Source organism: Mya arenaria, chromosome 3, assembly GCF_026914265.1.
Source record: "Mya arenaria isolate MELC-2E11 chromosome 3, ASM2691426v1".
NCBI classification, from domain to species: Eukaryota; Metazoa; Mollusca; class Bivalvia; order Myida; family Myidae; genus Mya; species Mya arenaria.
In genome coordinates, this window is record NC_069124.1 from 53,113,327 (window position 1) to 53,140,509 (window position 27,183).

General features: G+C 35.0%; 1 protein-coding gene across 1 annotated transcript; it reads left to right on the top strand.

The window, feature by feature from the left end:
• Positions 1-15,440: 15,440 nt before the first annotated feature.
• On the top strand, positions 15,441-19,933 carry LOC128228363 (uncharacterized). The gene is made up of 4 exons (XM_052939649.1): positions 15,441-15,488; positions 17,265-17,444; positions 17,733-17,927; positions 18,975-19,933. The coding sequence occupies exons 1-4, from the start codon at positions 15,471-15,473 to the stop codon at positions 19,380-19,382; spliced, it is 801 nt and encodes a 266-aa protein (XP_052795609.1). The 5' UTR covers positions 15,441-15,470; the 3' UTR covers positions 19,383-19,933.
• The last annotated feature ends 7,250 nt before the right edge of the window (positions 19,934-27,183 follow it).

Genomic DNA, 27,183 nt, shown 5'->3' on the forward strand with positions numbered 1-27,183 from the left:
ACGTACGTGCGAAACAGACGTTTGCACGGAAAAAGTCACCGTGACTTTGAAATGGTATGGCTGCATTGGTAGAAATGTTCTACTCTGTATTGTTCCTGATCATGTTACTAACAACCCAGTCCTAGCTTTTGGACTTATACCTGCAAAGTATCCAGACGAGTAACATAGGTGTCAATAGACGGAATAAAAGTACACGTGCACCTTTCATGGACATTTAATTAATTGTGTTTACGGGAATACGTGTCGACATAATAGACAACGTACTTTCTAAAGCTATAACATAACCATTAAAGCTGTTTCCTATGATTCAAATCTCGGATAAGAAGATTAACGCTTGTCTTCAGCGTTACATAATGCCTGCGATTAGTAAGTACCAGCATTCAAACCACCTTACCAGAGCGTTCCCGAGATTCTTGATAGCTTGGCAGCGATAATGCCTACCTAGCATATCGAGGGGAGAAATGTCGTTATTTCAAACAAAACCTTAGGAAAAGATTGATAGCACCAGGTCCATGGATAAAAAAGTTCGGCGGTCACGTGGGTTGGAGAGACACCCTCACATGTGATAACGCTGGTTGGCACGTATGCCAGATGGTTGCAGTAGCTTGATTCGTTTATGGGCTCCTGCGACTGGACATCACGGTTACGTGGAGTTTATTTATAATGTTAAGGTTCACAGCGCTAATATAGATATTGTAGGAATATACATTTATATTCTTCATTTCGAACATTGTGATTCTTTTCAAACATTAATTAATAGCCTAGATTTTAGGAGACAACCTTCAACACCTGTTATGACTTGTATATTGAGTGCCATCAATATAACATCATATACTTATTGTCACCATTTCTTTTTAATTCTAAGCAACGACTTTGTCATGTCTCCATGCGCTCCTTACCGATGACAAATGCGCTTTAGTTGTTGGTAAACATTGTGGTACTGTTGATGAAATCTGGGACATGTAAGATTCTGACATTCTTGGAATACCTGCTACCTGGTTATATGGTTTTTCTATTACACCGTTTAGTCTATGTGTAGGGAGCCCGTTAGATAAATATACACTGTTATCCCATTCATAGGCTTTATGTGAATACGGAACAATGATTCTGGAGAATCAGAAAATTTTATCTGTGAAGGTATCTATTGTCTTCATCCGAGTCCTTGAATCTGAATTTATTATTATAAACAATGTAACAACAAGAGATGTTCATCCGAGTATGATGATTATGATGATGATGATGATGATGATGATGATGATGATGATGATGATGATGATGATGATGATGATGTGGATGATGATGATGATGATGATGATAATGATGGTTGTTGTTGTTGCGTTGGTGCAGGTGGTGGTGGTGCTGCTGCTGCTGCCACGACTGATGATGTAATCACATTTTCAACTGTGTATAAGCCGCGGCTAGGAAACGAGTTTGAGTGCCATAACCAAGACTTCTTATGCATTAATTCCAAGAACAATTCTTGATTTCCTTCCTTCTATTCCACTTCCCTTAGTTTCTGGCACGCGATCAGAGAGCTGAATGTGTGGTTTATGATATTTATAAGCAATACAATTACAGGGTAAATATCATATAGACTGGCGAGCTTGGCGTGGGCGGACAGCCAACATTCTTCTAGTGAAATATTCCCGCCGTCAATGGTTTGTGATTGTGGGTTTCCATATCATTTCTATGACGTTTTAATGATAATTGTTTTATAAATAAAAATAAAGCACAAGTTAATCAATAAAAGAAAATGTTGCGCATGTATTGATTATTTTAGCATCATATATTGCAAACACACTTAATTTCAGGGAGCATGTCAAATGTCGGCGTCCGTCCATCCGCGTGGTCGTAACACCTTTCTGCCCGGTTTCTAACCCGGCAATTGTTTTCGAACTTTGTAGCTATGGTAACAGTACATTCTGTACATTCTTCTGTTAGTTGTTCATATTGTTAAGTATGTTTGTTGTTTTATTTGCACAACGGTAATTAAACGGTTAGTAAGTAAGTAGTTGTCTGCATTTCTTTGTACATCTATTCCTGCTTGGAGTATGACTATTTTGAAATCGGAATGGCGATTTCTGTCATTAATGCTGGCGTTGACATTATTTGGTTATACTTTAAGTAATTTTAAGAAAAAAAAACTTGGGCAAATTTGAATCAATCAAATTATACATCACCCAGACAGTATGATACAATTTTGGGCTCGTCCCTGGCCTATCCCTGTTGTATCTCGCTCTAGGAAGTCTGTGATAACAATCACAAATATTTGCAGAAACAATAAAGCGCACTTAGATAATGACTTGTATAATTGTACAATTACTGGACTCTGGTCACGATATGTCGGGCACAGGTGTATCATCCCTGGGGTATGGATATAACAGAAGAGTTCGGACATCTGGTGGACATTAGGAACTAGTTTGTGGTCAGTTCACATGCAAAGGTCGACAGTCTAACACCGGTCACTGTTCTTTCGATGACCTAATGATTATGAATGGATACTATACTAGACTAATTTACCAGACTGATATATTGCTCATCAAATAATAACAAAAAACTAAAAAGAAATATCGTGGTAATTCTTGGGTATCCGTGTCCGATACTGGGCCGCCATAGCTTAAATGGTTTTTAAGTATGCAAAGGAAATGTTGACCCTGTTCTCAAAAACACACACACTAACATCCGTGTACATGATAATTAGAGCAATTAAAGTCATTTCAGTACCCTATATAGACTCAATCTGTCACCTCACTCCATCGTGTCAATACAAAATGTCATTATAGGTGTATAAAATAACTGTTTCTTTGAATTAGTGCTACTAACTCCTTCGAAATATAGGACTTAAAATACGAGAGATAGGCAAACCATTTTTTTATAGGTCTCACGCTTCCGGTCCTGCTGCGAAACCGTGGGATGCTTTTCAATACGTACATGTGCCTCTTCCACGTATTCATTGAACATCGGCGTATTCTTTATTTTAGTTTTCTAAAACTGTAATTACACTTAAACTCGATCGATCTTACACAGCATATTCGTAAACTATTACTATATTGGAATGTGAAGATCAAATGGTAAAGTTATGTTACGAAGGCCATAACTTACACGGACTAAAGGAAGTGATTCTGCATATTTCTTCTGCCGTTCTGGAAAAAAACATTTCAAGTCCCGCACAATGACGCGGACTTAAAACGGACAACACATCACTCGTTCATGGAGAAATGGCCTCACAATTTCATTTAATGGCATGTATTGAATATTTCCCCCATTCATTTTATATATGCCTGGAAATATTGTTTCAAATACTATACAAAATGAGAAAAAGGAATGAACACAAACACTAAAACGGACACACGTAGGGACATTATACCACCACCAAACAAATGAAGGAGCGGCAGAAAAAAAAGGTTACGTTGAGTGAAAAGGTACCAGACTTTCTGTGTAAATAAAATATACATGCGATGTAGCAATTAACGACAGTTTTCTAATGAAACACACGTGCTGTAGGCACTCAGGCTAAATGTACGGGTGTACATTAGTGTTCTGACAACACTCTCAAGCGCACGTGATACCAACAGTATACTAATTCATGGTATGTTGAAAATGCAAACAGACGAAGGGGGAACGTTGTAACCTTAGGTTACTCAAACTTGACACAATGTGCACCTCCAATCAGGGTTTCCGATGACTCGTGGCTTTAACCAGGGTCAACGATAACGTGTGTAACGATAACTTGTGCCTATAACCAGGGTTAACGATAACCTTTAACCAGGGTTAACGATAACTTTTACTTCTTACCAGGGTTAACGATAACCTATAACCAGGGTTTACGATAACCTGTGCCTATAGCCAAGGTAAACGATAACTTTTAACCAGGGTTAACGATAACTTTTACCTATAACCAGGGTTAACGATAACCTATAACCAGGGTTTACGATAACGTGTGCCTATAACCAGGGTTAACGATAACCTATAACCAGGGCTTACGATAACGTGAACCTATGACCAGGGTTAACGATAACTTGCATAACGATAACGTGTGCCTATAACCAGGGTTAACAATAACTTGCGTAACGATAACGCGTGTCTATAACCAGGGTTAACGATAACTTGCATAACGATAACGTGTGCCTATAGACAGGGTTAACGATAACTTGCGTAACGATAAAGTGTGCCTGTAACCAGGGTTAAAGATAACTTGTGTAACGATAACGCGTGCCTATCACCAGGGTTAACGATAACTTGCGTAACGATAACGTGTGCCTTTAACCAGGGTTAAAAATAACATGTGTAACTATAACGCGTGCCTATCATCAGGGTTAACGATAACTTGCATAACGATAAGGTGTGCCTATAACCAGGGCTTAAGATAACTTGTGTAACGATAGCGTGTGCCTGTATCCAGGGTTAACGATAGCTTGTGTAACGATAGCGCGTGCCTTTAACCAGGGTTGACGATAACTTGTGTAACGATAACGCGTGGCTATAACCAGGTTTAACTATAACTTGCGTAACGATAACGCGTGTCTTTAACCAGGGTTAACGATAACTTGCGTAATGATAACGCGTGCCTTTAACCAGGGTTAACGATAACTTGCGTAACGATAAAGTGTGCCTATAACCAGGGTTAACGATAACCTTTGTAACGATAACGTGTGCCTATAACCAGGGTTAACGATAACTTGTGTAGCGATAACGTGTGCCTATAACCAGGGTTAACGATAACGTGTATAACGATAACGACGATAACGTGTGCCTATAACCAGGGTTAACGATAACTTGCGTAACGATAAAGTGTGCCTATAACCAGGGTTAACGATAACCTTTGTAACGATAACGTGTGCCTATAACCAGGGTTAACGATAACTTGTGTAGCGATAACGTGTGCCTATAACCAGGGTTAACGATAACGTGTATAACGATAACGACGATAACGTGTGCCTATAACCAGGGTTAACGATAACTTGTGTAACGATAACGTGTGCCTATAACCAGGGATAACGATAACGTGTATAACGATAACGACGATAACGTGTGCCTATAACCAGGGTTAACGATAACTTGTGTAGCGATAACGTGTGCCTATAACCAGGGTTAACGATAACGTGTATAACGATAACGACGATAACGTGTGCCTATAACCAGGGTTAACGATAACTTGTGTAGCGATAACGTGTGCCTATAACCAGGGTTAACGATAACGTGTATAACGATAACGACGATAACGTGTGCCTATAACCAGGGTTAACGATAACGTGTATAACGATAACGACGATAACGTGTGCCTTTAACCAGGGTTAACGATAACTTGTGTAACGATAACGTGTGCCTATAACCAGGGATAACGATAACGTGTATCTATAACCAAGTTTAACGAAAACTTGTTGGCTCTGGTTTCCTTTCATTATTCAACTGAATTGACGAAACCAACAGCAAAACGTGCATTGTAACCAAGTCCAGTCTCAGCACAGCTTCACAACATTATGGCTGCTGCTAGGACAAACATTATCACAACAGCTACTCGGCCACAAACAAACACGTGTAAACTTCCTTCGGCACGGCCACTAGAATCGCTTAATCATACTAAGACCAGAGGGGTTGTTGAAGATCTGTTTAAAAGCGACATCACTGTCTTGTTACTATTCACAATTCCACATAGTAGGAGATGAAACAGAAGTTACAAGCCTAATCACAGTCAACAAATGATAATATTGTGGGACATCAGCTATTTTTTCCAACCTCGTGGTATTGAGCATTCTGACTACGTTAATCACTATTTTCTGGGCACATGGATGAATCACTTACCTGGGGTACGTATTTACTATACATGCGTGCACGTATGGCATGCGTGTTTCATTGAATAGGTATGTATTGTTTTTCTCAAGTACTGAATAGATTGTAAGTATGTAAATAAAATGTCATTAAAAAGTGAAAAATTGAACTGATCAGACGAAAGTCATTTACCGCGGTTTGTCCATAATTTGGCGTCGGAGTGTGGGCGTAACTTGGAACAACATGAATTGTAGTAAGTATTAGTAAAAAATGGTGCATTCTGGTGTTATCAAGGCGTCTTCTTATTTTCAAGTTATCCTAATGAGGATGGTGGGTTTTTGCGTAAATGGATATATAATGGAAATGTTTAAAATCTTCTTTGAAACCTCTGGCCAAGTTTCGGTATAATTTACTGAAACTATTTTACATGATCCTCTACCGAATTCATTTCATTCAAAATACAATTAAAATAACAGGGACAAACCAAGAATATAAACGTAGAGGCATAAGGCAAGGGCCCAGACGACACTTAACAGACGACACTTAAAAAGGGACACCAACGCACAAACACCTTGCCCCAATTTCTCGAAACTTCTTAAGCTTAACAGGCTTAAGCCGCTTATTTCAATAAGTCAAAATACATACTGAAAATGGATTCTGGTATATGAAAAATGGTTCATTCTGATAATCATACAGATAATTCCTACATAATGTCTAAACGTTCTTGTAGAAGTAAATATAACACATTTTATAGAACAACAAAAATAGTGAGATTAGCTTAATCCTGATATAAAGGACTTTTTTTTCGAGAAATTGGGGCTTTATTTAAACGTAAAAACACCCCAATCAGACCCCACACGTATCAAAATAGCTCTCCCGGTAAAAGATGGGACTACCGCCTTTAGACCGGTGAGTGAAACTCGAGTTCAGTGGTCATGAGTATACTGGGAGCTTATTGAGAGTCTATGACCATAGCCGCACGCCTGTCCCCAAACTTTTAAAAAATTCTAAAATTAATAATATAACAAGCCTTATCAGAGCCAGAATTAACGAACTTGAAAACAATGAAGAATGAAAAAACGTCACCAAAGAACAAGAAATGCAGGTTTTCCTTACATTGATATATTTAATGCCAACTTGAAATCTTATGAAGTCAAGTCAAGAACACTTTATTAAATATTTAAGGCCACTTTATGCGGCAACATGAGCAATGCATCTACACAAAACAGTTTACTTATAGTACATTATGATCGAATTTACGTGATATAGCAATGCTAATAAAGTATAAATAACAAATACCTAACAATACAGGTGAAGGGAAAAACAATAGGAACTATTTTAAATATAAACATCCATTTCTATTATTTTTTTTATCAACTGGGAAAAACAGTTAACGATGAGAATTCTTAAGCATTTAGAAAAACAAGTGCCTTTGGTGGTTTCGAAGTTAAATATGTTTTATCGAGTGTAAATGTTTCCAAAGGAACTCGGCGCAAAAAGGATTGTTATGGTTTCTATATGTTTAAACTGTTTATTTTTGGTTTTCATAAGTTAAGATGTAATTATATTTTCGACAATAGCAAGTTTTTGCAGAAGTTTAAAATTGTTTGTTTGCATCAACTCTTTTTACTTAATAGTATTCGGTAGTTTATAGTAGTACATGGGAATTAATTTCTTCCTTGGTATTAATATATTCTTGGCATGGCAGGATATAATGAAATTTATCACCGATATCACTTTTACAGTAATTACATTTCCTTAGGCTGAAGTCAATATGTGTGTAACTGCCTGTTTCAACTGAAACCTAAGGTTTGATGTTCTTATTTTTTTGTCATAGGGATCCTCAAGGAGGGGTTAAGTTTTTTTTGTTGCTTACACATAGCACCCAGTAGTCGCGTATAACAAAATAGTGAACGAATTGAAAAAAATATCTTTGAAATAGCTTACCACAGTAATGTCACATTCGTAACTGGGGTTGTACACTTGACAATTGTTTAGCAGACAAATGTCAGTATTGTCCTTAGATAACGTTTAATTGTGTTTGACCGTTTGACATACATTATTAACCACTGAAAATTGAAAAAATATAGTTTTTCAAACAAATTTCGATATTTTTATTGGATAAATTCCTATGAACTATTGACCGTTTTTGTTACTGTTTTGTTTCTTTAGAAACTACATTACATCTGGACAGTGTGCACAATTTTGAAGAGGAATTCCAATATTGTCCTTGGATTGCCGTTATCACAATCATATTGACAGATCTTATTTTTAAAGCAACGACATAAAGAAATTGGACCATTTGCTCAGTTTTGCAGTTGTCGATGGTCTTGTCTTTGATCGTTTAACCAAGTTCTTGATGCTTTTTTCGATCAGTGTGCAGTTTTGCAAACACATCTCAATGTTGACCTTAGATGACCTTGACCGAGACCATTTGGCATACTTACTAATATTTGAAGTAACAGCAATAAATAACAATACAAATCCAATAAATATCAAGGTCAAGAAGCCGTCCTATACAGCTTAAAATTGCAAACCTCTCCAACAAAAGTTATATTACGTGTTCTCATGTGGGCGATATAGAACCTTTCTGGCTTTCTGGATTAATATTTATGCGTGGATTGAAAAAAGTAGATCATGTACTTTTTAATATTGAAGTTTTATGCGTGGATTGAAAAAAGTAGATCATGTACTTTTTAATATTGAAGTTTTATGCGTGGATTGAAAAAAGTAGATCCTGTACTTTTTAATATTGAAGTTTTATGTGTGGATTGAAAAAAGTAGATCATGTACTTTTTAATATTGAAGTTTAAGTTTTCAAGATTCTGAATTCCTTTTATGAATAAAAAATAAAATCATCATTTACTGTTAAAGCTGCACTCTCACAGATTTACCATTTTTACAACTTTTTTTATTTTTTTTTGTCTTGGAAAGAGCAAATTTTTGCGTAAATATCTGCAAACCAACGATAAAAAATTGCTGACAAAAGATCAGATCGTAGATTTTCATATTTCCGTTCGAAAATTAATGTTTTATGGCCTAAACCGTTACAAACGGTTTAAGAAAAATGCATCAAACATCATTTTTTGAACTTAAATACAAATATCTGCGATCTATTTTTTGTCAGCAGTCTTATTTAACTTGTTTCCATGGATTTTCGCAAAAATTGGCTCATTCCAAGACAAAAAATAAAAAAAGTTGTCAAAACGTTCAAACTGTGAGAGTGCAACTTTAAGACAATGGCATTGCCAGTCAAGTATGCCCAGAGCCTTTCTCTATTTTATCTTTGAATGTGAAGATTGTACCTGGTGATGTTTCTCTTGTTAAAAGTACAATGCAATGTACCTGCATTTCCTGAATTGTTTTTAGGCTGTTGGCCGCTAGGTCTGCGAAAATCGGAACTTACCATCGGCGGATCGATATAACACTTTTAACATTTGAGGAATTAATGCGCCCGCGGGCATATCAACCCCAGTGCTGTTAGAACTGCGATGGTCATGCAACAACATAATTTACATGATAAAACTGCTCTAATAGCTACTTAGATGCGTTTATGCATAAGTATATAGCTGCTAAAAGTAGCCCTTTAATAAGATTTTATAAACATGTTTTCAGTGGTTAAAATTAGTGCGAATAAGCAACGTTTTTGGTTAAAAACCATGTGCGTAGCTGCCTATACACGAGTACGCGGCTGAATCAACATGTTTCGGACAAAAAAATCAGGCATCTGTCGAGTTAAGGGTTTAATTGTTGATGTATTATCCTAAAACTGCCCATTTCAAAAGTACCAAATTAAGCACTACAGAACGCCCAGAATCCACCTGATTGCACCATTGTTTTCAAAACTTTCCGGGGGACATGCTCCCAAAACCTCCCTACCACAATTATGAATCCTAGCTGCACCCCTGATGACGCAATTAAATTATTAGAAAAAGCAATTATTTTTATCAACGAGTAATGAAATGCACTATGAAGAGTAAAATACACAAAAAAGTTTCAAAATGAGCGCTTAGGCTGAATTAAAATAAAAACATGTATATTATCAGTGTTTACATTTTGACGCGGCTGGTGATCTAGATAATAGAATCTAGTTTATTGGTTTCTGAAATGTTTATTCCTAGGAAATTCACCCGGAACTTCAGTAAAATCCCGGAAAAAAACATGGATCGTTTTGAACAAAATTGTTTTAAATGAAATCAAAATACTTCATTTTATTATATAGTCAGTTTTTGGTGATTGCAAATCGTATTGAATATGTCAATTGCATGCCCACTTGGCGTAAGATATCAAACAAAAATGTATTAAATGAAATCAAAATACTTCATTTTATTATATAGTCAGTTTTTGGTGATTGCAAATCGTGCATTGGTATAGCGTCTAAACAGCTTTAAATCGGCTCTTATTTGATATGTTTTATTAAGATTGTCAGTATGTAATTGGTGTCAAACCAATATATGTCTTAGCACATAATAACACTATTTTACCATTACTAAATGCATAGTATACCCTTTAACAACTAAACTCAAAGCGCTTGAAGCGTTCACAGTCTTTCTGCCAATTTCGTTTTGTGAGTTTCACGGATGCGAAACAGTGGCTCCAGCTCTTTTCGGAGCTGCATATAAAAAAGAGCCAATGACACTTCCGAGCAAGAGCAAAAGAACGGACATCTTCATAAAACGTATGTATGACTCGTTATTTTATCTAATATCACAATTATGAGGGCTTATTTGAGAAATTGGGGAATACAGTGACATATAAATATGTTTAATCTTCACACGTAGTTTGGTTATTTTGTAAACATAGAATAGAAGAAGAATAGGAATAGAGAAGAATAGGACCCTATTTTTCCCAGACCTGTGAAGAATATGATCTAGGAATAATAAGGTCCTACGAAGCTTCGTTGTGCACATTTGACGCGTTTCAGATGAATTTATGGCGGGGTTATTTTGTTTAATAATCAGTTAATTGTTGCGTGGCATTTTGGGGAGTTCATTTTACAAAGTCAGACAGATTAAACCTATTAATAAATGGTATAACTCCGAACATATGTTCGAACATTTTTTTCGTCTTTAATAATTGTGTACGAAAGCCAATGTTACAGCAATCAACTTTAGGATACTTACAGCATTCAACTTCACGATGCAACTGAAAAGTAGGATTAGCAACAAACTAACGCTTAGTTTTGTTTATTTTCTAAACTGATATTTTCATTTAAGCATCGCATACTTAGTATTTATGTTTACATAAACTCATTTTTAATCCCCCGCCACAGAGTGCGGAGGGTATTATAGGAATGCACTTCGTCCGTCTGTCTGTCCGTCTGTCCGTCCGTAACTTACTTATGCATTGTGGTGTAACCATATTTCAAATGTTGTCCTTATTGAGACGATGTGCAGTGACATTGACCTCAAAGGTCAAGGTCACACGAGACATTTAAAGGTCAGAGTACACCTGCTCGTGTCCAAGCTATAACTTACTTATGCATTGATGGATTACTATATTACTTGGTTCAAATGTTTTCCTCATTGAGACGATGTGCAGTGACCTCGACGCGGGTCCATACCTCAAAGGTCAAGGTCACACGAGACATTTAAAGGTCAGGGTACACATGCTTGTGTCCGCGCTGTAACTTGCTTATGCATTGATGGATTACCATATTACTTTATCGAAAATACTTAAGGCTTGCTATTTCATCGATGTTAAAAATCAAGGACTCATTTTCCTTCTTTTTAAACCAAAATAACCTTGACATTGATCTTACATACACTACACACAATATGAATAACAAATATCCTTTTATAATATGTTCATAAATCCAAAAATATGTAGGTTACCGATCAAACAACTTGTATTTCCTATATTTCCACTCTTGACCAGTGGCTGTGTATTTTGATCAGATTCAACGTACCAGTCAGGTTGCGAGAAAAACAAAATATATACTAAAAAACAACGGCGGGGGATAGATATAGCCGTCCTTTGGACTGCCCCTTTTTACTTAAAGGGACGCTACTACAATTTATTTTTAAAGTAGTTATTACAGTTGTTATTTCTCTTCTTTGTTTGCAGTGAATAAATTCGAATGATAATTTCACTATTGTTATTTTACTGATAAAACTCGACATTTCACCAAAAAAGCAAGAATGATATGAATGTCTTGAATAGTTGGTTAACAATGAATGTAGTTCATGTAGAATGAGTGGCACCAAAAGGGAACATTGGATAGAGCATCACCCACAAGATGCAAGTGCAAGTTTCCTGCTTTAGACCGTGAGTGGCTACAGAAAATTCAATAAAACGTAATTCTATTTAATAGAAATGATATTGAATTTATTAATGTCTACATCTTACACAAGTAATGAGGTTTAACGGAATATATACAGTGGGGCTGATTTAAAAGCTGAATACTTGGAAAGTCGTCTTAACATATGCGGACTGAGGACTCAGTTAGTACCGACAGTGCCTAGGTAATTGGAGCTGAACTAAAAAAAACGAAACATACCATTCAGCCCAAATAAACTCTTTTACAAACCAAAATACAGCAATCATCTCCTTACATTATTTCCATAAGCATGAAATTCAATCAAACTTAATTCAAATATGTATTAGCTTTGTCACGTTTTTCTGTATCCTTGGCAATCAGTTATAGTCACGGTGGAGAACCCACGTGACTTATTTGGTAAAGTGCACGGCAACAAATGTCAACAAGTTTCGATTCAGGTGAGGTTTTTAAAGATAACTCTCTTAATATTTGGAGATTTTTTTGTGAAATAAAGACCATAAACCCCGCATTTAAGAGCTCTATTCACGGCAATAAAGAACTTTCTCTAATATTCTAAAGTTTTCCTGAAAATCTTGATCAACTGATTTCTCAAAGTTGAAATCTAAGGCAAAGTACACGGCTTTTGACAAATCTATCGATTTACTTCATGTTAGCCGTAAATAATTCCTACACAAATCTTATTTTAAGCAAATTTTATGTATTTTTTTAGTTTTCAGCGTGTATTGTTGAACTTCTTATACATGTAGTTATTTCAAAGGCGAAAATGAACTAAAACCAAATTGATAAAGTACACGAACTTTTTAGGTTTGATAAAGTACACGGTCGTTTACAACCTTCAGTGTATATACTCATTATTTCACTGACTGGTGCTAAAACGAGTTATTATAAATTTATTTATTATTTCTATTCTTCAAATTCATTATTAAACATTGCTCCATGTTTGAAAAGACGCATTGTAATGGAGTGGCAATGGAAGAATGAACGCGTTTTAACAGTTAGACCGACGGAGTCGCCTTAATGATGGGCTCATTTTCATGAATCATGGAAACATGTGTTATCACACTAAAATTCAGTCCCGTATTTTAACAATATATTCGCAATTGACATATTAAGGTCTTGAAGTTTTTGTAAAGGGTGTTCCACTTCTTTTTCGTATCGTATATGTAAAACGTGTATGTATTCATTATACATGGTAAACAGTAACACATAACTGCTTAATAACTCTTCATTTTGTCAATTTTGAGAAAGAAAAGTGTTCTTGTACTTTTAATGTCTTCGATTGCTAGCTGATTTGATAGACTTATGATTTTGTGACATTTGATTCATTTCAGAATATGAAGACTCCGACTTTATGCAAAAAATGCGGAATGGCATTTCAAAATAAAAAAAGTAGTAGACCACGATAGAAGGCATTCTGGTCAATTGCCATCGTTTTTGCGGGAAAGTGTTTACACAGACACAGGTTAGTTTTCAGCTTTATTTTTTCGCAGAGAAATAAGAATATACTAGCAGTTATACTTTTATTATGACTCCCCTCGTGTAGATGTTAAGATTTGCCGTCGTCTGACTGTGTTTTCAACGTTTTTTAGGGGTTGCGTTTTTCACATAATAATGTGGTCCGTGTTTCAGTGGACAGGGTCGTTTAGTTTTATGATGCTGATTACACGATCAAACACTCATTGCGTGGCAGTAATATATAGTTTGTTTTTTTTAATTATATTCAAGTACTAACATTGCCAGCATTTCTCGCTAACTTGTGACAGTACATGTCCTTTTTATGTGCAGCAATCACGGCGAGACAAAGTTGCACATTTGCAAATATTGTGGCAAAACTGCTCTTGCAAGACTTGAAGATACACGAAAGACGCGAAAGCGGCCAATTGAAGCTAACCTGTGATGTGTGTGGGTTCAAATTGGTTGACACGACCAATCTCAGTGACCAGATTTCTACTAGACACAGGGGAATGACACGTCACAAATGTCTACAGTGTCGCTCAGCATTCAAGTTCAAATCTGGACAGAGCAGACACGTTAAGGCGAAGCACACCTAATCAGGACACATTGAAAGATCACAATGGTCTAGTTAGAAGTGCATTCCAGTATGTTGCCGAGTTAAAATAACGTTTTGATGAGTTTAACATTTTATTAAGATAAATAGCAAAACGTACTGTTACCAAATGGTGCTCTTTCAAAATGTTCGTTTGTCTTACAGTACTGAAAAAAATTCTGTGTAAAATTAGTATGAAAACGGAATGAGCATAAAACACTTTCACAAGGTTTAGAGATGCATTGTTGTCATTTTCCCATTGATGTCCTATAAACTCTTAACTGCATGACGAAAAGAAAATGCTTATATAACTGGTAGTTTGTAAACCGCACTCTACTTTCAAACATAAACTAAAATGACCGTGTACTTTATCATCCTAAAATGTCCGTGTACTTTATCAATTTGGTTTTAGTTCATTTTTACCTTTGAAATAACTAGAAGTTAAACAATACAGTACACGCTGAAAACTATAAATTACATAAAATTTGCTTAAAATAAGATTTGTGTAGGAATTATTTACGGCTAACATGAAGTAAAGCGATAGATTTGTCAAAAGCTGTGTACTCGGCCTTAGATTTCAACTTTGAGAAATCAGTTGGTCAAGATTTTCAGGAAAACTTTAGGATATTAGAAAAAGTTCTTTATTACCGTGGATAGAGTTCTTAAATGCGGGGTTTATGGTCTTTATTTCACAAAAATTCTCCAAATATTAAGAAAGTTATCTTTAAAAACCTCACCTAGATCGAGACTTGTTGACATTTGTTGCCGTGCACTTTACCAAATCAAACTCCGCGCAGTGTTACTTCCCTTGCAATACAGTAATCACTGCCACCACAAGATTTTCATCCAAAATTGGATGAAAACTTTTAATGGCATTTTTTTTAATCATATATATTTATTCTTATATCCTTTCTTAAATAATTACTTTACGCCAGTTGATAGGCATAATATGTTTTATAAAAAAATAACAATTAAAAAAAACATTCGGAAATGTTCGGTCTTTTTTCAAATTGAAAGTAGGATTTACAAATTACAATATCAACATGGATGTGTTGTTAGCTATTCAGACATGTATCGAACGTTTTGAACCAGGATTGCAAGCAAAACCAAAACAAATCGAATGTTGGCGGCATGTTCTTGCAGAGGAAGACAAAACATGTTGCTGGAATTTCTTTTAAAGGTGTCCATTTTGTAAATTGCAATCACGTGCCGTTTTATCTATCATCACGTGATATTTGTGAAGGCAGTGATTACTGTACTGCAAGGGAAGTAACACTGCGCGGAGTTTGTTACCAAATAAGTCACGTGGGTTCTCCACCGTGATAGTGGTATGTAACCCTTTTGCTGAACTCATGTTTATTACTTCATTTCAAGATGGCTGCGCCCATCCGAGTAAGTTTGTAAACTATTTGTTTAGAAAATTAATGAAAAAGATGTTGTTATTGATATATTGTTTGAATATAAAAACTATTTTTAAATAATTACATAATGCCAACATGTGATGAACATGCATACTAATCTTCAAATTTATATCATTGATGAATTGTCATATAATTTCGTGGCAACTGTTCAAGGTCGCATGTTTTGATAGTCTTAGGTGTACCCTTTCTTTCTAGCAGTTATTAGTGTTGACACATATTCCCCTGGCTAGTCATGGTTTCCATTACAATGTTATAAAAAACTTGTTATGCTTTGATTAAAGGCAGGATAGACTCTTTGAAAACTTATAAATTTGAGTATAAAATAGAAGGGGCTTTGGCTCTAGTCATTCTAAAATGCCATCCAGGCTTCTTTTTTAAATGATGTTAAGCCTGGTCCAGGCTAAACATAATTAAAAAAGAAGCCTGGATGGCATTTTAGAATGACTAACTTTTGCTCTTGAATGCTCTAAAAACAATTACAATGTAATTGTAAAATTGAGCCCCATTGGCTAGAATTTTACTGCTTTGCAGACAACGCTCTTTAACAAATGTTAGGTTCCATAGAAACTAAGTGATGAATAGTGCTCTGCCTATTCAACCTGTCCCAGTATTATACATTACCTAAAGTCAAAGAAAATGTCAAGTTTCAATTCCTAGCTTAAACTACTTAGAAACTTCAAGGTTTAGATTGCAGTTAACAGTTTTGAAAACCTCTCATATCGGAATGTAAGGTATTGACCATACATGCCATATCTCCCGGCGGGGGGAAAAATCCCCCGGAATTTCGATCCATCCCCCGGTCTCCCGGCGGGAGATAAAAATCTCAAGGAATTAAAAAAAATAAAATAATAAATATTTTTTTTTTTAGAAATTTTACATCAGGCAATAATGACAAAGTGAAACCACAGTATGTAAGTGGAACTGAATGTAAAGAAACAACTCCACAAGGGTGAAATGCCAAAAGGAAACTTTTACAACAAGTGATCAATTATTATTCTCTTATTGTCTGAAAGTCATCAAAGCTGATAGAATTAAGCACAATTTTTTAAAAGACTTTGGAGGAAGGTAAATTTAATTTAATTGTCTCGAAAACATATTTTTCCAATGACATATTTTGTTCTGCAAGTGCATTACAGTATGACATGACAGTGTATCATAAGAATATGATAAAAAACATAATGACATAAAATAATTCTGTATAATGAAAAAGTTAAAAGGTTTTCAAAGCAAACTATATATGTGAATACATTTTTTCGTACTTGCGTCTAAAAATACTTTAAAATTTCGCCAACTTAGACCTGCTAAAAAAATACCCCTGAATACAACCAAAATCCCCCTGAATTTTCAGCCTTTTGAACAAATCCCCCTGAATGGTCTCCAGAAAATATGGCATGTATGGTATTGACTATTGATTGGTTGAAATGTGTGCATTTTGCTGAACATCCCAAGTTTTTTTTTCTGAGGATTCATTCAAGTTACCTGTGCATCTGCAAAATGTATTGTGCAAACTAATTGGAAAACAATGCTTTGATCTCTTTGGTCTCTCTGAATTTTTCTCTGGACCAATGGTTATAATATAATCAGTTGTACAAGTCCAAGGGATATGTTGAATCAAATTTAGGCTAACAGAACCTTTAAATGGTAAGACCAAGGGTCTATATTTTTACCTGTTATCAGGTTGTTTTTTCAATCTAATAATTTTTCACTTATTTTTATTGGATTAATGTTTGTTTCTATTGTAATGCAGGCCATCAAGTCTGGTAACCGACTTCTGCAGCTGTATGGAGTCCAGTGTTCTACTGTAATCTCACGTTGCAAGTCCAACAAAAGAGACGATGGACCACCACCCTGGGCTGCCGTGCAAACACCCACTGGACACTCTCATACCTGCATGTTCTACGCCAAGCTGTCTGACAGAGATAGATGGGTAGGCATCATGGAAAATGAATTTCATTTGAATAAAAAACATATTGCAGTAGAATATTCTGTGCCCAATTATAAAAGTTCATCTTAATAAATGTATGTAGCCTGTAACATGATTGATGTAGTACACCAAATTAATACGAAAAGAATATTAAACCACTAAATTTTGTTTGCAGTTAAAAACTTGAACTTAGATTTTTTCTTAAAAAGGTAGTTTTGAATCAGAAGTAGTGCATATTGTCATGTACAATATCATATTCTCAGTCTTATGTAAAGAAATTCACTAATTCAGCAAAGGCGACGAGAGTTTGTGAACAAGCCATGGATGGACATCATGGAGAACTACGGCAAGAGAAAAAAACAAGAGGAAGCTTCTGGGAAACCACAACAAGAGCCACCAAAACTGCTTATGGTGACACAAGTGCGGAGTGTCAAGGGGCGGCCTTTCTGGGAGAGGGACTGGCTTACACAACTTGGAATTAAAGAGGTGAGTGTTTCAAGATCTGAAGTATTGTTTTACTGTTTCATAACTTGATACTGCTTTTGAATTACATGTTTATACTAAAATATGAAGCAATATTCACACTTTTTTTATAGCAGATTAGTGTCTGAGTTGTTGGCAGCAGTAATAACATCTTGAATCAATTTATGAAAAACAATAATTAAATAATGAAAATACTTGTTTGCTTAGCTTGTAGTTGTGTACCAAGTATTACTCTGGCTTAAAAATTGCCTTACTTAAGTAATGGAGTTCCCAATTGAGAAAAAGTATGAACAAGCAATGTCCCATTAATTTTGATTAATACTATGGATTAGTTTTGTCCCGCTTGACAAAAGCTATGGACAGGGTGCTTTAAATTTTTTTACCGTATTGCATGATTTGGGGCTTTCAGACTTAATTTGCTTTTATTGTTTTATTGGGTGTTATAGTAAAACAATTTTAGGAAGTTATTTAAAATGTCATGATGATATATCTAAAAGTGTGTATGATACATGTTTACAAGTAAGACCCTGTTTTGTGCATTTTAGATAATAAATTTGGTGCCACACACATGATGTATGTACATTATTGAAATGACACCATCATATGTATCATTTACTTATTAATTTCCAACTTAAAACTAATAATTTTAGTTCTTCTCCGAACACTGAATCTTTATGGAACATAAATAAAGAAAAGTTTGTTAATGTATTTGTGTATTTTTAAACACTGTGGCCATCTAAACAGACACTATAAATGCAGTTAAAATAAGTTCCGAAGAAATATGTGCTTGCTATGGAAACATGAGTAAAAATATTGGCATAAATTGTCAAATAAATGATACAACAATAAAAATGTTTAGAAGAAATTAAAGCAGATTGAAAACCTCATGTTTTTTGCATTTAATATTAATGATTATTTCATTTATTATATTATCCATGTTTGAAGGCCCAAAATTGCGTGATGTGGCTCATATTATGGTATCATAAAATGTATAATGTAAAGAAAATAGTTTTGTGAAGGAGATAATATTCGTTCTGGTAAATATTTCAGAAAGGAAAGCCTTACATACTCAAGAACAAGGAAGGCAGTAACAATTTATTAAAGAAGGTGAGCCATCTTGTTGAAATATTCCCAGTTACCTTTCCCTATGGACCTCCTACATCGGAAGACGATCTGGATCACTGTGTGTTATGTGACAATGGAGAATTTATCATCAAAAAGAGACTTAGCTCACAGGAACAAATAGAAACCAGCATGCCAACAACGGAACAGTTACCAGACGGTAAATTTGAGATATCGCAAGAATTGTTGGATAAAACTTTGGAGTATAAGAAACAGAACTATCAGATTCACCAGGAGTACTACCAGACAAAGTATATATACACCAAGAATCAGGATAAAAAGGAGTATCGTTACAATGGTGACCAAAGTATTGGATTTGATAAAATATGGCATTAGGTCTAGTACCAGCTTAACAGATGTTCAAAGGTCACATGTGTGGCAGTATTTCTGGATCAGATACATATATGACAACAATATTACAATTTTAATTGAAAATTTTGCCTAATATAAATTCAAAGACATTTGTATTTTTGTTTGCTTCTGTGAAAACAAATATCAATTGTACTCTTATAATATTAATTTAAAAAAAGTGTGTATTGTTTAGCTAATTGTAATATGTTAATATCACCGTTAGTCAGAACGGCATTAAAAGGCTTATTTTGTTTGTTTTTCTGCTATTTTGCATGAAATAAGATATTAAAAGGAGTCATTTTGTAATGAATACCCTACTTATATCACAAACATAGTTTTGGTAATTGTGTTGGATCCTTATATGTGTATTGTATACCTTTTGTAGTACCTTTTGCCATATTCTACCTTAGGAAAACATTTTGGTAATTCTGCTCTTTATACTTATTGTACACCTTGTGTCAACAAATTTACACAACTGTCTTCTACTTTTTATGCCTGGTATGTCTGCCATAAAAAACGAAGTTTTGAATACTTAATAGCCGGTCTTGTTAACTTTTCTTTGCCCTAGTCATGGTGTTAGAATTCGAAAGTATTGATCATCGAGACTGAATTCAAGGTCAAAATGTGCAGGTCTAAAACTTCATGGTAACAAAGTGTTCTGAGGGGATATAATGGATGGACATGCGGGCAGCATAATTTGTGTCCAGTCTGAAACTTGGCCATGCATAAGCATATTTTAAAACAACGTGGCATAAAAGTTAATCATGTCCAAGACCCATGTCTGTAGGTCAAAGGTCACACTTAATGATCATGGGTCAAAATTCCTTGCAATTTTGCTTGTCCAGGCTGTAACTTGTCCATGCATTGGGGGATTTCAATTATGATGTTACCAGTGTTCACCGTGAGAAGCCAGTGTGTTACATGTAAGACCAATATCAGAAGGTCTTAAGGTCTAGACTCAAAAAAGACAGTGATCAAAATGTTTATATTGCCATGTCTTATCGGTGGCTTGGTCATACATTGTTGTTGTTTTTTAAATTATCTGCACTAATGTACAATTAGAGAAGCCAGTGTTTCATGTACAAGACACAATCAGTACTTTAAGATCAAGGTCACACTTTTCCTGGTTTTTACTTGGCCATGGGTTTTGGAATTTTAAAATGGTTTTGTAACAAATGTTCACCATGAGTAATTTGTTTCCTGAACAAAATCAATAAAACAAAACCATTTGTCTACAATCTATCACTTAACTATTGAACTGAACTGAAATATTTCAATACAATGGTGGGCTTTACATTGTTGGTGTATTGAAGACAAAGTCCTTGCATATATAGAGGATATAGAGTAAACCTTGTCCATCTGTATAAATGTCTGATTGTTGTCTATCCATCACTTGTCTGAGTTGGTCATACCTGGTTGTGCAAATAGGAAACCTGATTTTCCATTGCATTGTGTTTAACACTTGAAGGATTTATTTTAACATTATCCCATGTGGCAGGAATGTTCACTAAACTCTGGTTGACATGGTAGTATGTTGTTCTGTGGGGTTGCAATGCTTTCAAAAAGAGTTTGAAGGTCAAGTTTGTTTCAGAAACTTAGATAATGTTATGTGGTTTCTACTCAAAATTCATTTGAATTTCTTACAGGTTTTTGAAATGACTTCAGGAATAGTAATATCTCGCACAGAGTGCTTATCATTATTTTGGTCTACCAAGGTCAAGGTCAAAGGGGTGAAAGGTCATACAATTATAGTTTCTTGAAAAGCTTAAAGGATGTCCAAATGCTTTGTCATAAATGTTAACAATGAAAAGATCTGCAAAGCTACATTGTGTAATACTTGTGGTTTAATCAACCATTTTGAATATCAGTTCAACCTTGCTCATTCAAGGTCAAGACAGGTATGATTATATGGCTCCTGTTGTGTCCATTCAAAATCTATATACATGTATTCTTGAAAAAGTTTGAAAAAAATATTTTATTTTAAGATAATCTGCTATGTGCACAGCATATATTTCAACGAATCTTCATGCTGATGTAATAACTTTTGAGGAAGGAAAAATGTAGTGATGATGTTAATTGAATGCAACACATAGCCTTCCAGGTAGAAATTTACTAGTGCTAATATTACTGTCATCAAGAGAAAGTCCAAATATTGGCCAAGTCTTGGTGTTGTCGCAGTTGTTGGCATCAGACAGATCAATTCAACTTAAATAGCTTTTCACATAAAACTTGGGACACATTGAATCATTGGCAATGTCCTGATTATAATAATGTCCTTGACAATGTCCTGATTATAAGAAAGTCCTTGGAAATGTCCTCATTATAAAAAGTCCCTGGAAATGTCCTCATTATATCAACCTTTGGCAACATCCTCATTATTAGATCCTTGGCAATGTTCTCATAAGAAATTCCTTGGCAATGTCCTCATAATATGACAGTCCTTGGCAATGTCCTCATTATAAGGTAGTCCATGACAATGCCTTCATTATAAGAAAGTCCTTTGCAATGCCCCATTATAAGAAAGTCCTTGGCAATGTCCTCATTATAAGATAGTCCTTGGCAATGTCCTCATTATAAGAAAGTCCTTGGCAATGTCCTCATTATAAGATAGTCCTTGGCAATGTCCTCATTATAAGATAGTCCTTGGCAATGTCCTCATTATAAGATAGTCCTTGGCAATGTCCTCATTATAAGAAAGTCCTTGGCAATGTCCTCATAATAAGATAGTCCACGACAATGCCCTCATTATAAGATAGTCCATTGCAATGTCCTCTTTATAAGAAAGTCCTTGGCAATGTCCTCATTATAAGAGTCAATGGCAACGCCCTCATTATAAAGTCCTTGGCAACATCCTCATTATAAGATCCTTGGCAATGTTCTCAAAGGAAATTCCTTGGCAATGTCCTCATTACAAGATAGTCCATGGCAATGCCGGCATTATAAGGTGGTCCATTGCAATGTCGTCTTCATAAGAAAGTCCATGGCAATGCCCTCATTATAAGATAGTCCATGACAATGCCCTCATTATAAGACAGTCTATGACAATGCCCTCATTATTATAAAGTCCTTGGCAATGCACTCATTATAAGAAAGTCCTTGGCAATGTCTTCATTATAAGAAAGTCCTTGGCAATGTCCTTATTATAATAAAGTCCTTGGCAATGTCCTTACTATAAGAAAGTCCCTGCAATGTCCTCATTATATGATAGTCCTTGGCAATGCCCTCACTATAAGAAAGTCCTTGGCAATGTCCTCATTATTTGATAGTCCTTGGCAATGCCGTCATTATAAGAAAGTCTTATTACTTTTGGTTTTGTTTTCAGGTACATGCATGATTAAAATCAGGACACGAAAGAACATAACAAAACAATTTATTAATGCTCTCAGTTATTAAGATTCTACAACAAAAGTCTTATTAATACAATTACATTTCCAATGAAGAGGGTAAAAACAAGTCACAACTTCTGAGTTCATATTGTAGGCCAAGTCGGTTTTGAAAACAAAAACCAACACAGAAATCTGATTTAAAAATGAAATACCATTAAACATAATAGATTACGATGCACTTTGTAGTCTAGCAACAAAATGACTTGTACTTACATGTATATCAAATCAACTTAAAACCTAGAACTTATTGCAATTTCCCTGTAGATATTCTTTGCAATTAAAAACAATTATTTTCGTCTTGTATCAATGGACTGATTGTTCAGAACTTCTTTAAAGTTAATGATGTTGTTAAAGTCATCATTGTCAAATTTCAAATCGTTACTGCTCTGGAAGTTTGAAGACACTTTCTGCTGTATTTTTAACAAGACTTGAGACACTTCTGCTTCAACAAAACTTGTTTCTATTTAAATATATATGCTCATCTTCAAAAAGTTCACTTATAAAAGTTAACAACAATGTGGTTTATCACATTGTTAAAATTAACTAAGTTCTGATCAATTGGCCAAAGGTGTTGTAATGTTTTAAAACCTTGCAACAGGATGACTGCTAAATACAGTATTGTGACAGTATATATATATATATATATATATATATATACTGTAAATATATGTATAATATTAAAATATAATGCGCTCCTTTGTACAAAAGAAAGTCTGAACTGTATTTTTTATTGTTTTCTTAAATGATAACATCTTTATTTTGCAATTTTAAATTTAGACCACTTTAGTTGTTTACTTTTGCAGATTCAAAGAAACAAAAACACATTGAAAACAGCAATGAGGAATTGCGGCATTTCTTCAAAAAACAAAATAAAAGATTATCAATTATATGGAATATTGCTTAAAAATAAATATTGCAACTGGTAAGAATGATCACAAATGAATGAGGGATGTCCCAAAATATAATGAAATTCTTTGTGACAAAACAATGATGGTGTATTGTCTGCAAAATCAGTTTATTGCCACCTAAGCCAGTAATATTCGCTTATGGTTTTCAAAAATCGCCACAACTAGAAATAACAATACCAACTTATTAACTTAATATCTATAACATAAAAATACAATCAATTGCCTTGTCATGACCGTTATTAAGCAAAACTCTTGCCCATTAACCTCAAATTATGTGCCTTATTTATCAAAAAAATTATGACCCATATTTCAGTGAACATGATAATTGCACTGTCCGTTTGTACTTGTGTCTCTCCAATATTTTGAAACTTGATTGAATTCCCATTAAAATATCCACATTTCTGGCACAGTCTGCCCATTCGTCTTTCCAAATATGTGAAGTTTGATTGAATTCCCATTTAAATGTCCAACATTTCTGGCACATAGTTGCACTCTCTGTCCTGCATTAAAAAGTCTCACATTTCTGGCACATGACTGAATTCCAATTAGAATGTCCACATTTCTGGCACATTCCATCCTTGCTTCTTTCAAATTATGTGAAGTTTGATTAAATTCCTATTAAAATGTCTCACATTTCTGGCATGTGTCTAAATTCCAATTAGAATGTCCACATTTCTGGCACATTCCGTCCTTGCTTCTTTTAAATTATGTGAAGTTTTTCAATGTCTCACATTTCTGGCACGTCATTGCACTGTCTGCATGTCCATCCTTGCGTCTTTCAAAATTATGTGAAGTTTAATTGATTCCCTCTTTGTTTTCTTTCCGTCTGTCTGTCCCTCCTAAATTCATGCTCAAGGTCACAAATGCAAGTCAATGTTATACTGTATAACTTATACAATATGGATTTCACAGCAATAATCAGCAACTGGTCCATAAATTTTTAACTATTAAAAGTCAATTAAATCAAACATCACAGAACCCCATTCAAGGTGTGTCACGCATAAAATGCACGCTCAAAAGTCAAGGTCACACTTCGAGTTTAATGTTAATATGAACCTCATAGGAATGATTTGCTATTCTAATGAGAATTTAATCAACCTGTAGAGCACAACTTTTTTGCTCTCATCTAAAATGTCAATGTCATATTTGAAAGTCAATACAGACTTTTTTATGATTGATTAATATGGATTGAATAATTTATAGGAATATTGCTGTGAATTGATTAATGTTGTTAATAAATTGATCTGCAGATTATGAATGAAGGAAATGTTAAAATGCTTGACAGATTTTAATTTCACATATCTTTAATTTGCAACAAAATACAATGGGGTCATAACTCAGTCGACGAATTGTGCTTGATAAATCCCAGTTTTGTTGCACTTCAAGAGGTTACTAAGGTTTCTTGTAGACTTTAAAAAAGCTTTATCAGAGTTTTGATACTCAAATTAGACCTTTTATAAGGTATGTACAGCTTACCGGTCCAGAAATTATAAGGTACACCATCCATCATTAGGATGCAAAGCTGTGTCAGTGAACTTAATTAATTTGTTTCTTGAATAACATTATGTCTATAGAAAAAAAGCTCTTGGTGAAAATTTTAAAAATATTCAAACCTACCGTAACCTCTTGCAACTTTAAATGAAACTTCACCATTGGCAATTTTTATATCACTGATGGAAGAGATAATTGTAATTTTCATAATTGCGCCTGTGTACTTACATCTGTATTTCAGTATTTCATCGGTATAAATACTCACATAGATATCCATAAAATAATGGGCATGCACCTGACCTTTTGTTCGGGTTACACATAGTGTTTACTCTCATGTCTCTGCTAATGGCATCAACCAAATTTTCATTAAATCATTTAGAAGGCTTCTGACATGAATGCCAATGTTCTTATTAAGTTATTCATTGTTTTCATTAAGTGTAGAGTTATATAGCGATTCCAGCATGAAAACTGAGCAGTAAAGAGACATTTCATGCCAACAAAAACACAAAAGCATTTATACTCATGCTATTGTGGGACAACCCTCACACGGTATTGTGGGACAACGCTCAAATGTATCAATTAAACAAGATATTTGGTAACATTTAAAGTATGATCGAGTTACAGTAAGGCCTGAATTTTTTTGGGGGGTTTTCATGTGCTTCCAGATTTTGAATAATATTGGCAGTTTTATATATTTTTTCTTGAAGATATGTGAAAATTTAAGCTTTATTTTCCTGATTTTTCAACCACTTCTTATAAATAAGGTAGGGGCAGTTTTTTTTTCTGGCCTTACCATACTTTAAATAATTGAGATTGTGGCATTACTAGTTCTTCCTTCATGTTCCTATTGTCATGGCACTAATCTGAATAACAGAAATAATAGACTAACCAGGCTTTCTACAATTGGTATGCCCTATTCCTGGCTGTTATATCGTGCCTGAAACAGCTCAGATACACATTCCCACTAAACCCATATTAAAGATGCATACCCAAGTTATCACAGACATTGCGCCAAATGATCTTTTACACCTATTTGTTTAAAAAGTGTATTTTCCAATGAATATTAAAACTGAGACTGTTAAGAGAAGTGCTCTGTCTCTGACAGTGTCAATTTTTCAGAAGGAACCACACATACATGGCTTGGAAGTGTTCAATGCGCAGAAAAACTATTTTTTTTATAAAAAAAGGCAATAGGCCAAAAACTCCTACTTTATTCCATTTTGTGTGTCAGGGCTTCTTCAGAACTTACATTACCCTAACATTTTGTGTAAAAGCATCTACAACTTTGAAGTTCCTTTTTTGTTTTATGGTCAGTAGAAAGCCTGTCTAAATAGAAATACACAAGAAAAACCTACAATTAAGCAGGATGGTCATGATATGAAAGAACAGAGTGATGACACATAACACCATGACACTCATCATACATAGTTAAAGTTAACACGCTTCCTGGTCTGCTGCTGATTCTTTTTCACTGATGATTCCAACAGGAAACCAACAGCCTTTTCAAAGCTGTCACTTTTTAATGGTTGAACACGGCCAGAACTTCCTGTATTGTTTGACAAACTCTTCACTGATGGTGAGCTATCACTAACTTGAAGGGACACACTTTCATTTCCGTCCTCAGAAACATTATTTGTGGGATTTTTTTCACTGTTATTTCGCACAACACTCCCATAAGTCTGTGACCTAGTAGATCCAGCCCTGTTTAGTTCCGTATTGCTAAAGATAACTTTAGTATTTTGCCCTGTAGCAAGAGAATCATTATTTATCGACACAGAATTAGCTGACTCCTCTGAGCTCTGGGCAATGTCAGCTAAAGTCTCAAAGTGACTGTGTAAGCTCTGTTTATGTAATGTTTCCATGCTTGTTCTCCGAATTTCTGCCAAGCTCCCCCGTCTACTCTCCGATTCCTCTTGAATTGTTTCAGGAATCTCGTTAGAACACCCGCGTGATATTGGTGGTGGCCGAAACCCTCCAAGTAGCTCAGGCGACTCTTGAGCT

Coding starts and splice junctions, on each gene's coding strand:
- LOC128228363 (XM_052939649.1), top strand. Junction 17,445..17,732: donor TGTCTGACAGAGATAGATGG/GTAGGCATCATG, acceptor TCACTAATTCAG/CAAAGGCGACGAGAGTTTGT. Junction 17,928..18,974: donor CACAACTTGGAATTAAAGAG/GTGAGTGTTTCA, acceptor TAAATATTTCAG/AAAGGAAAGCCTTACATACT.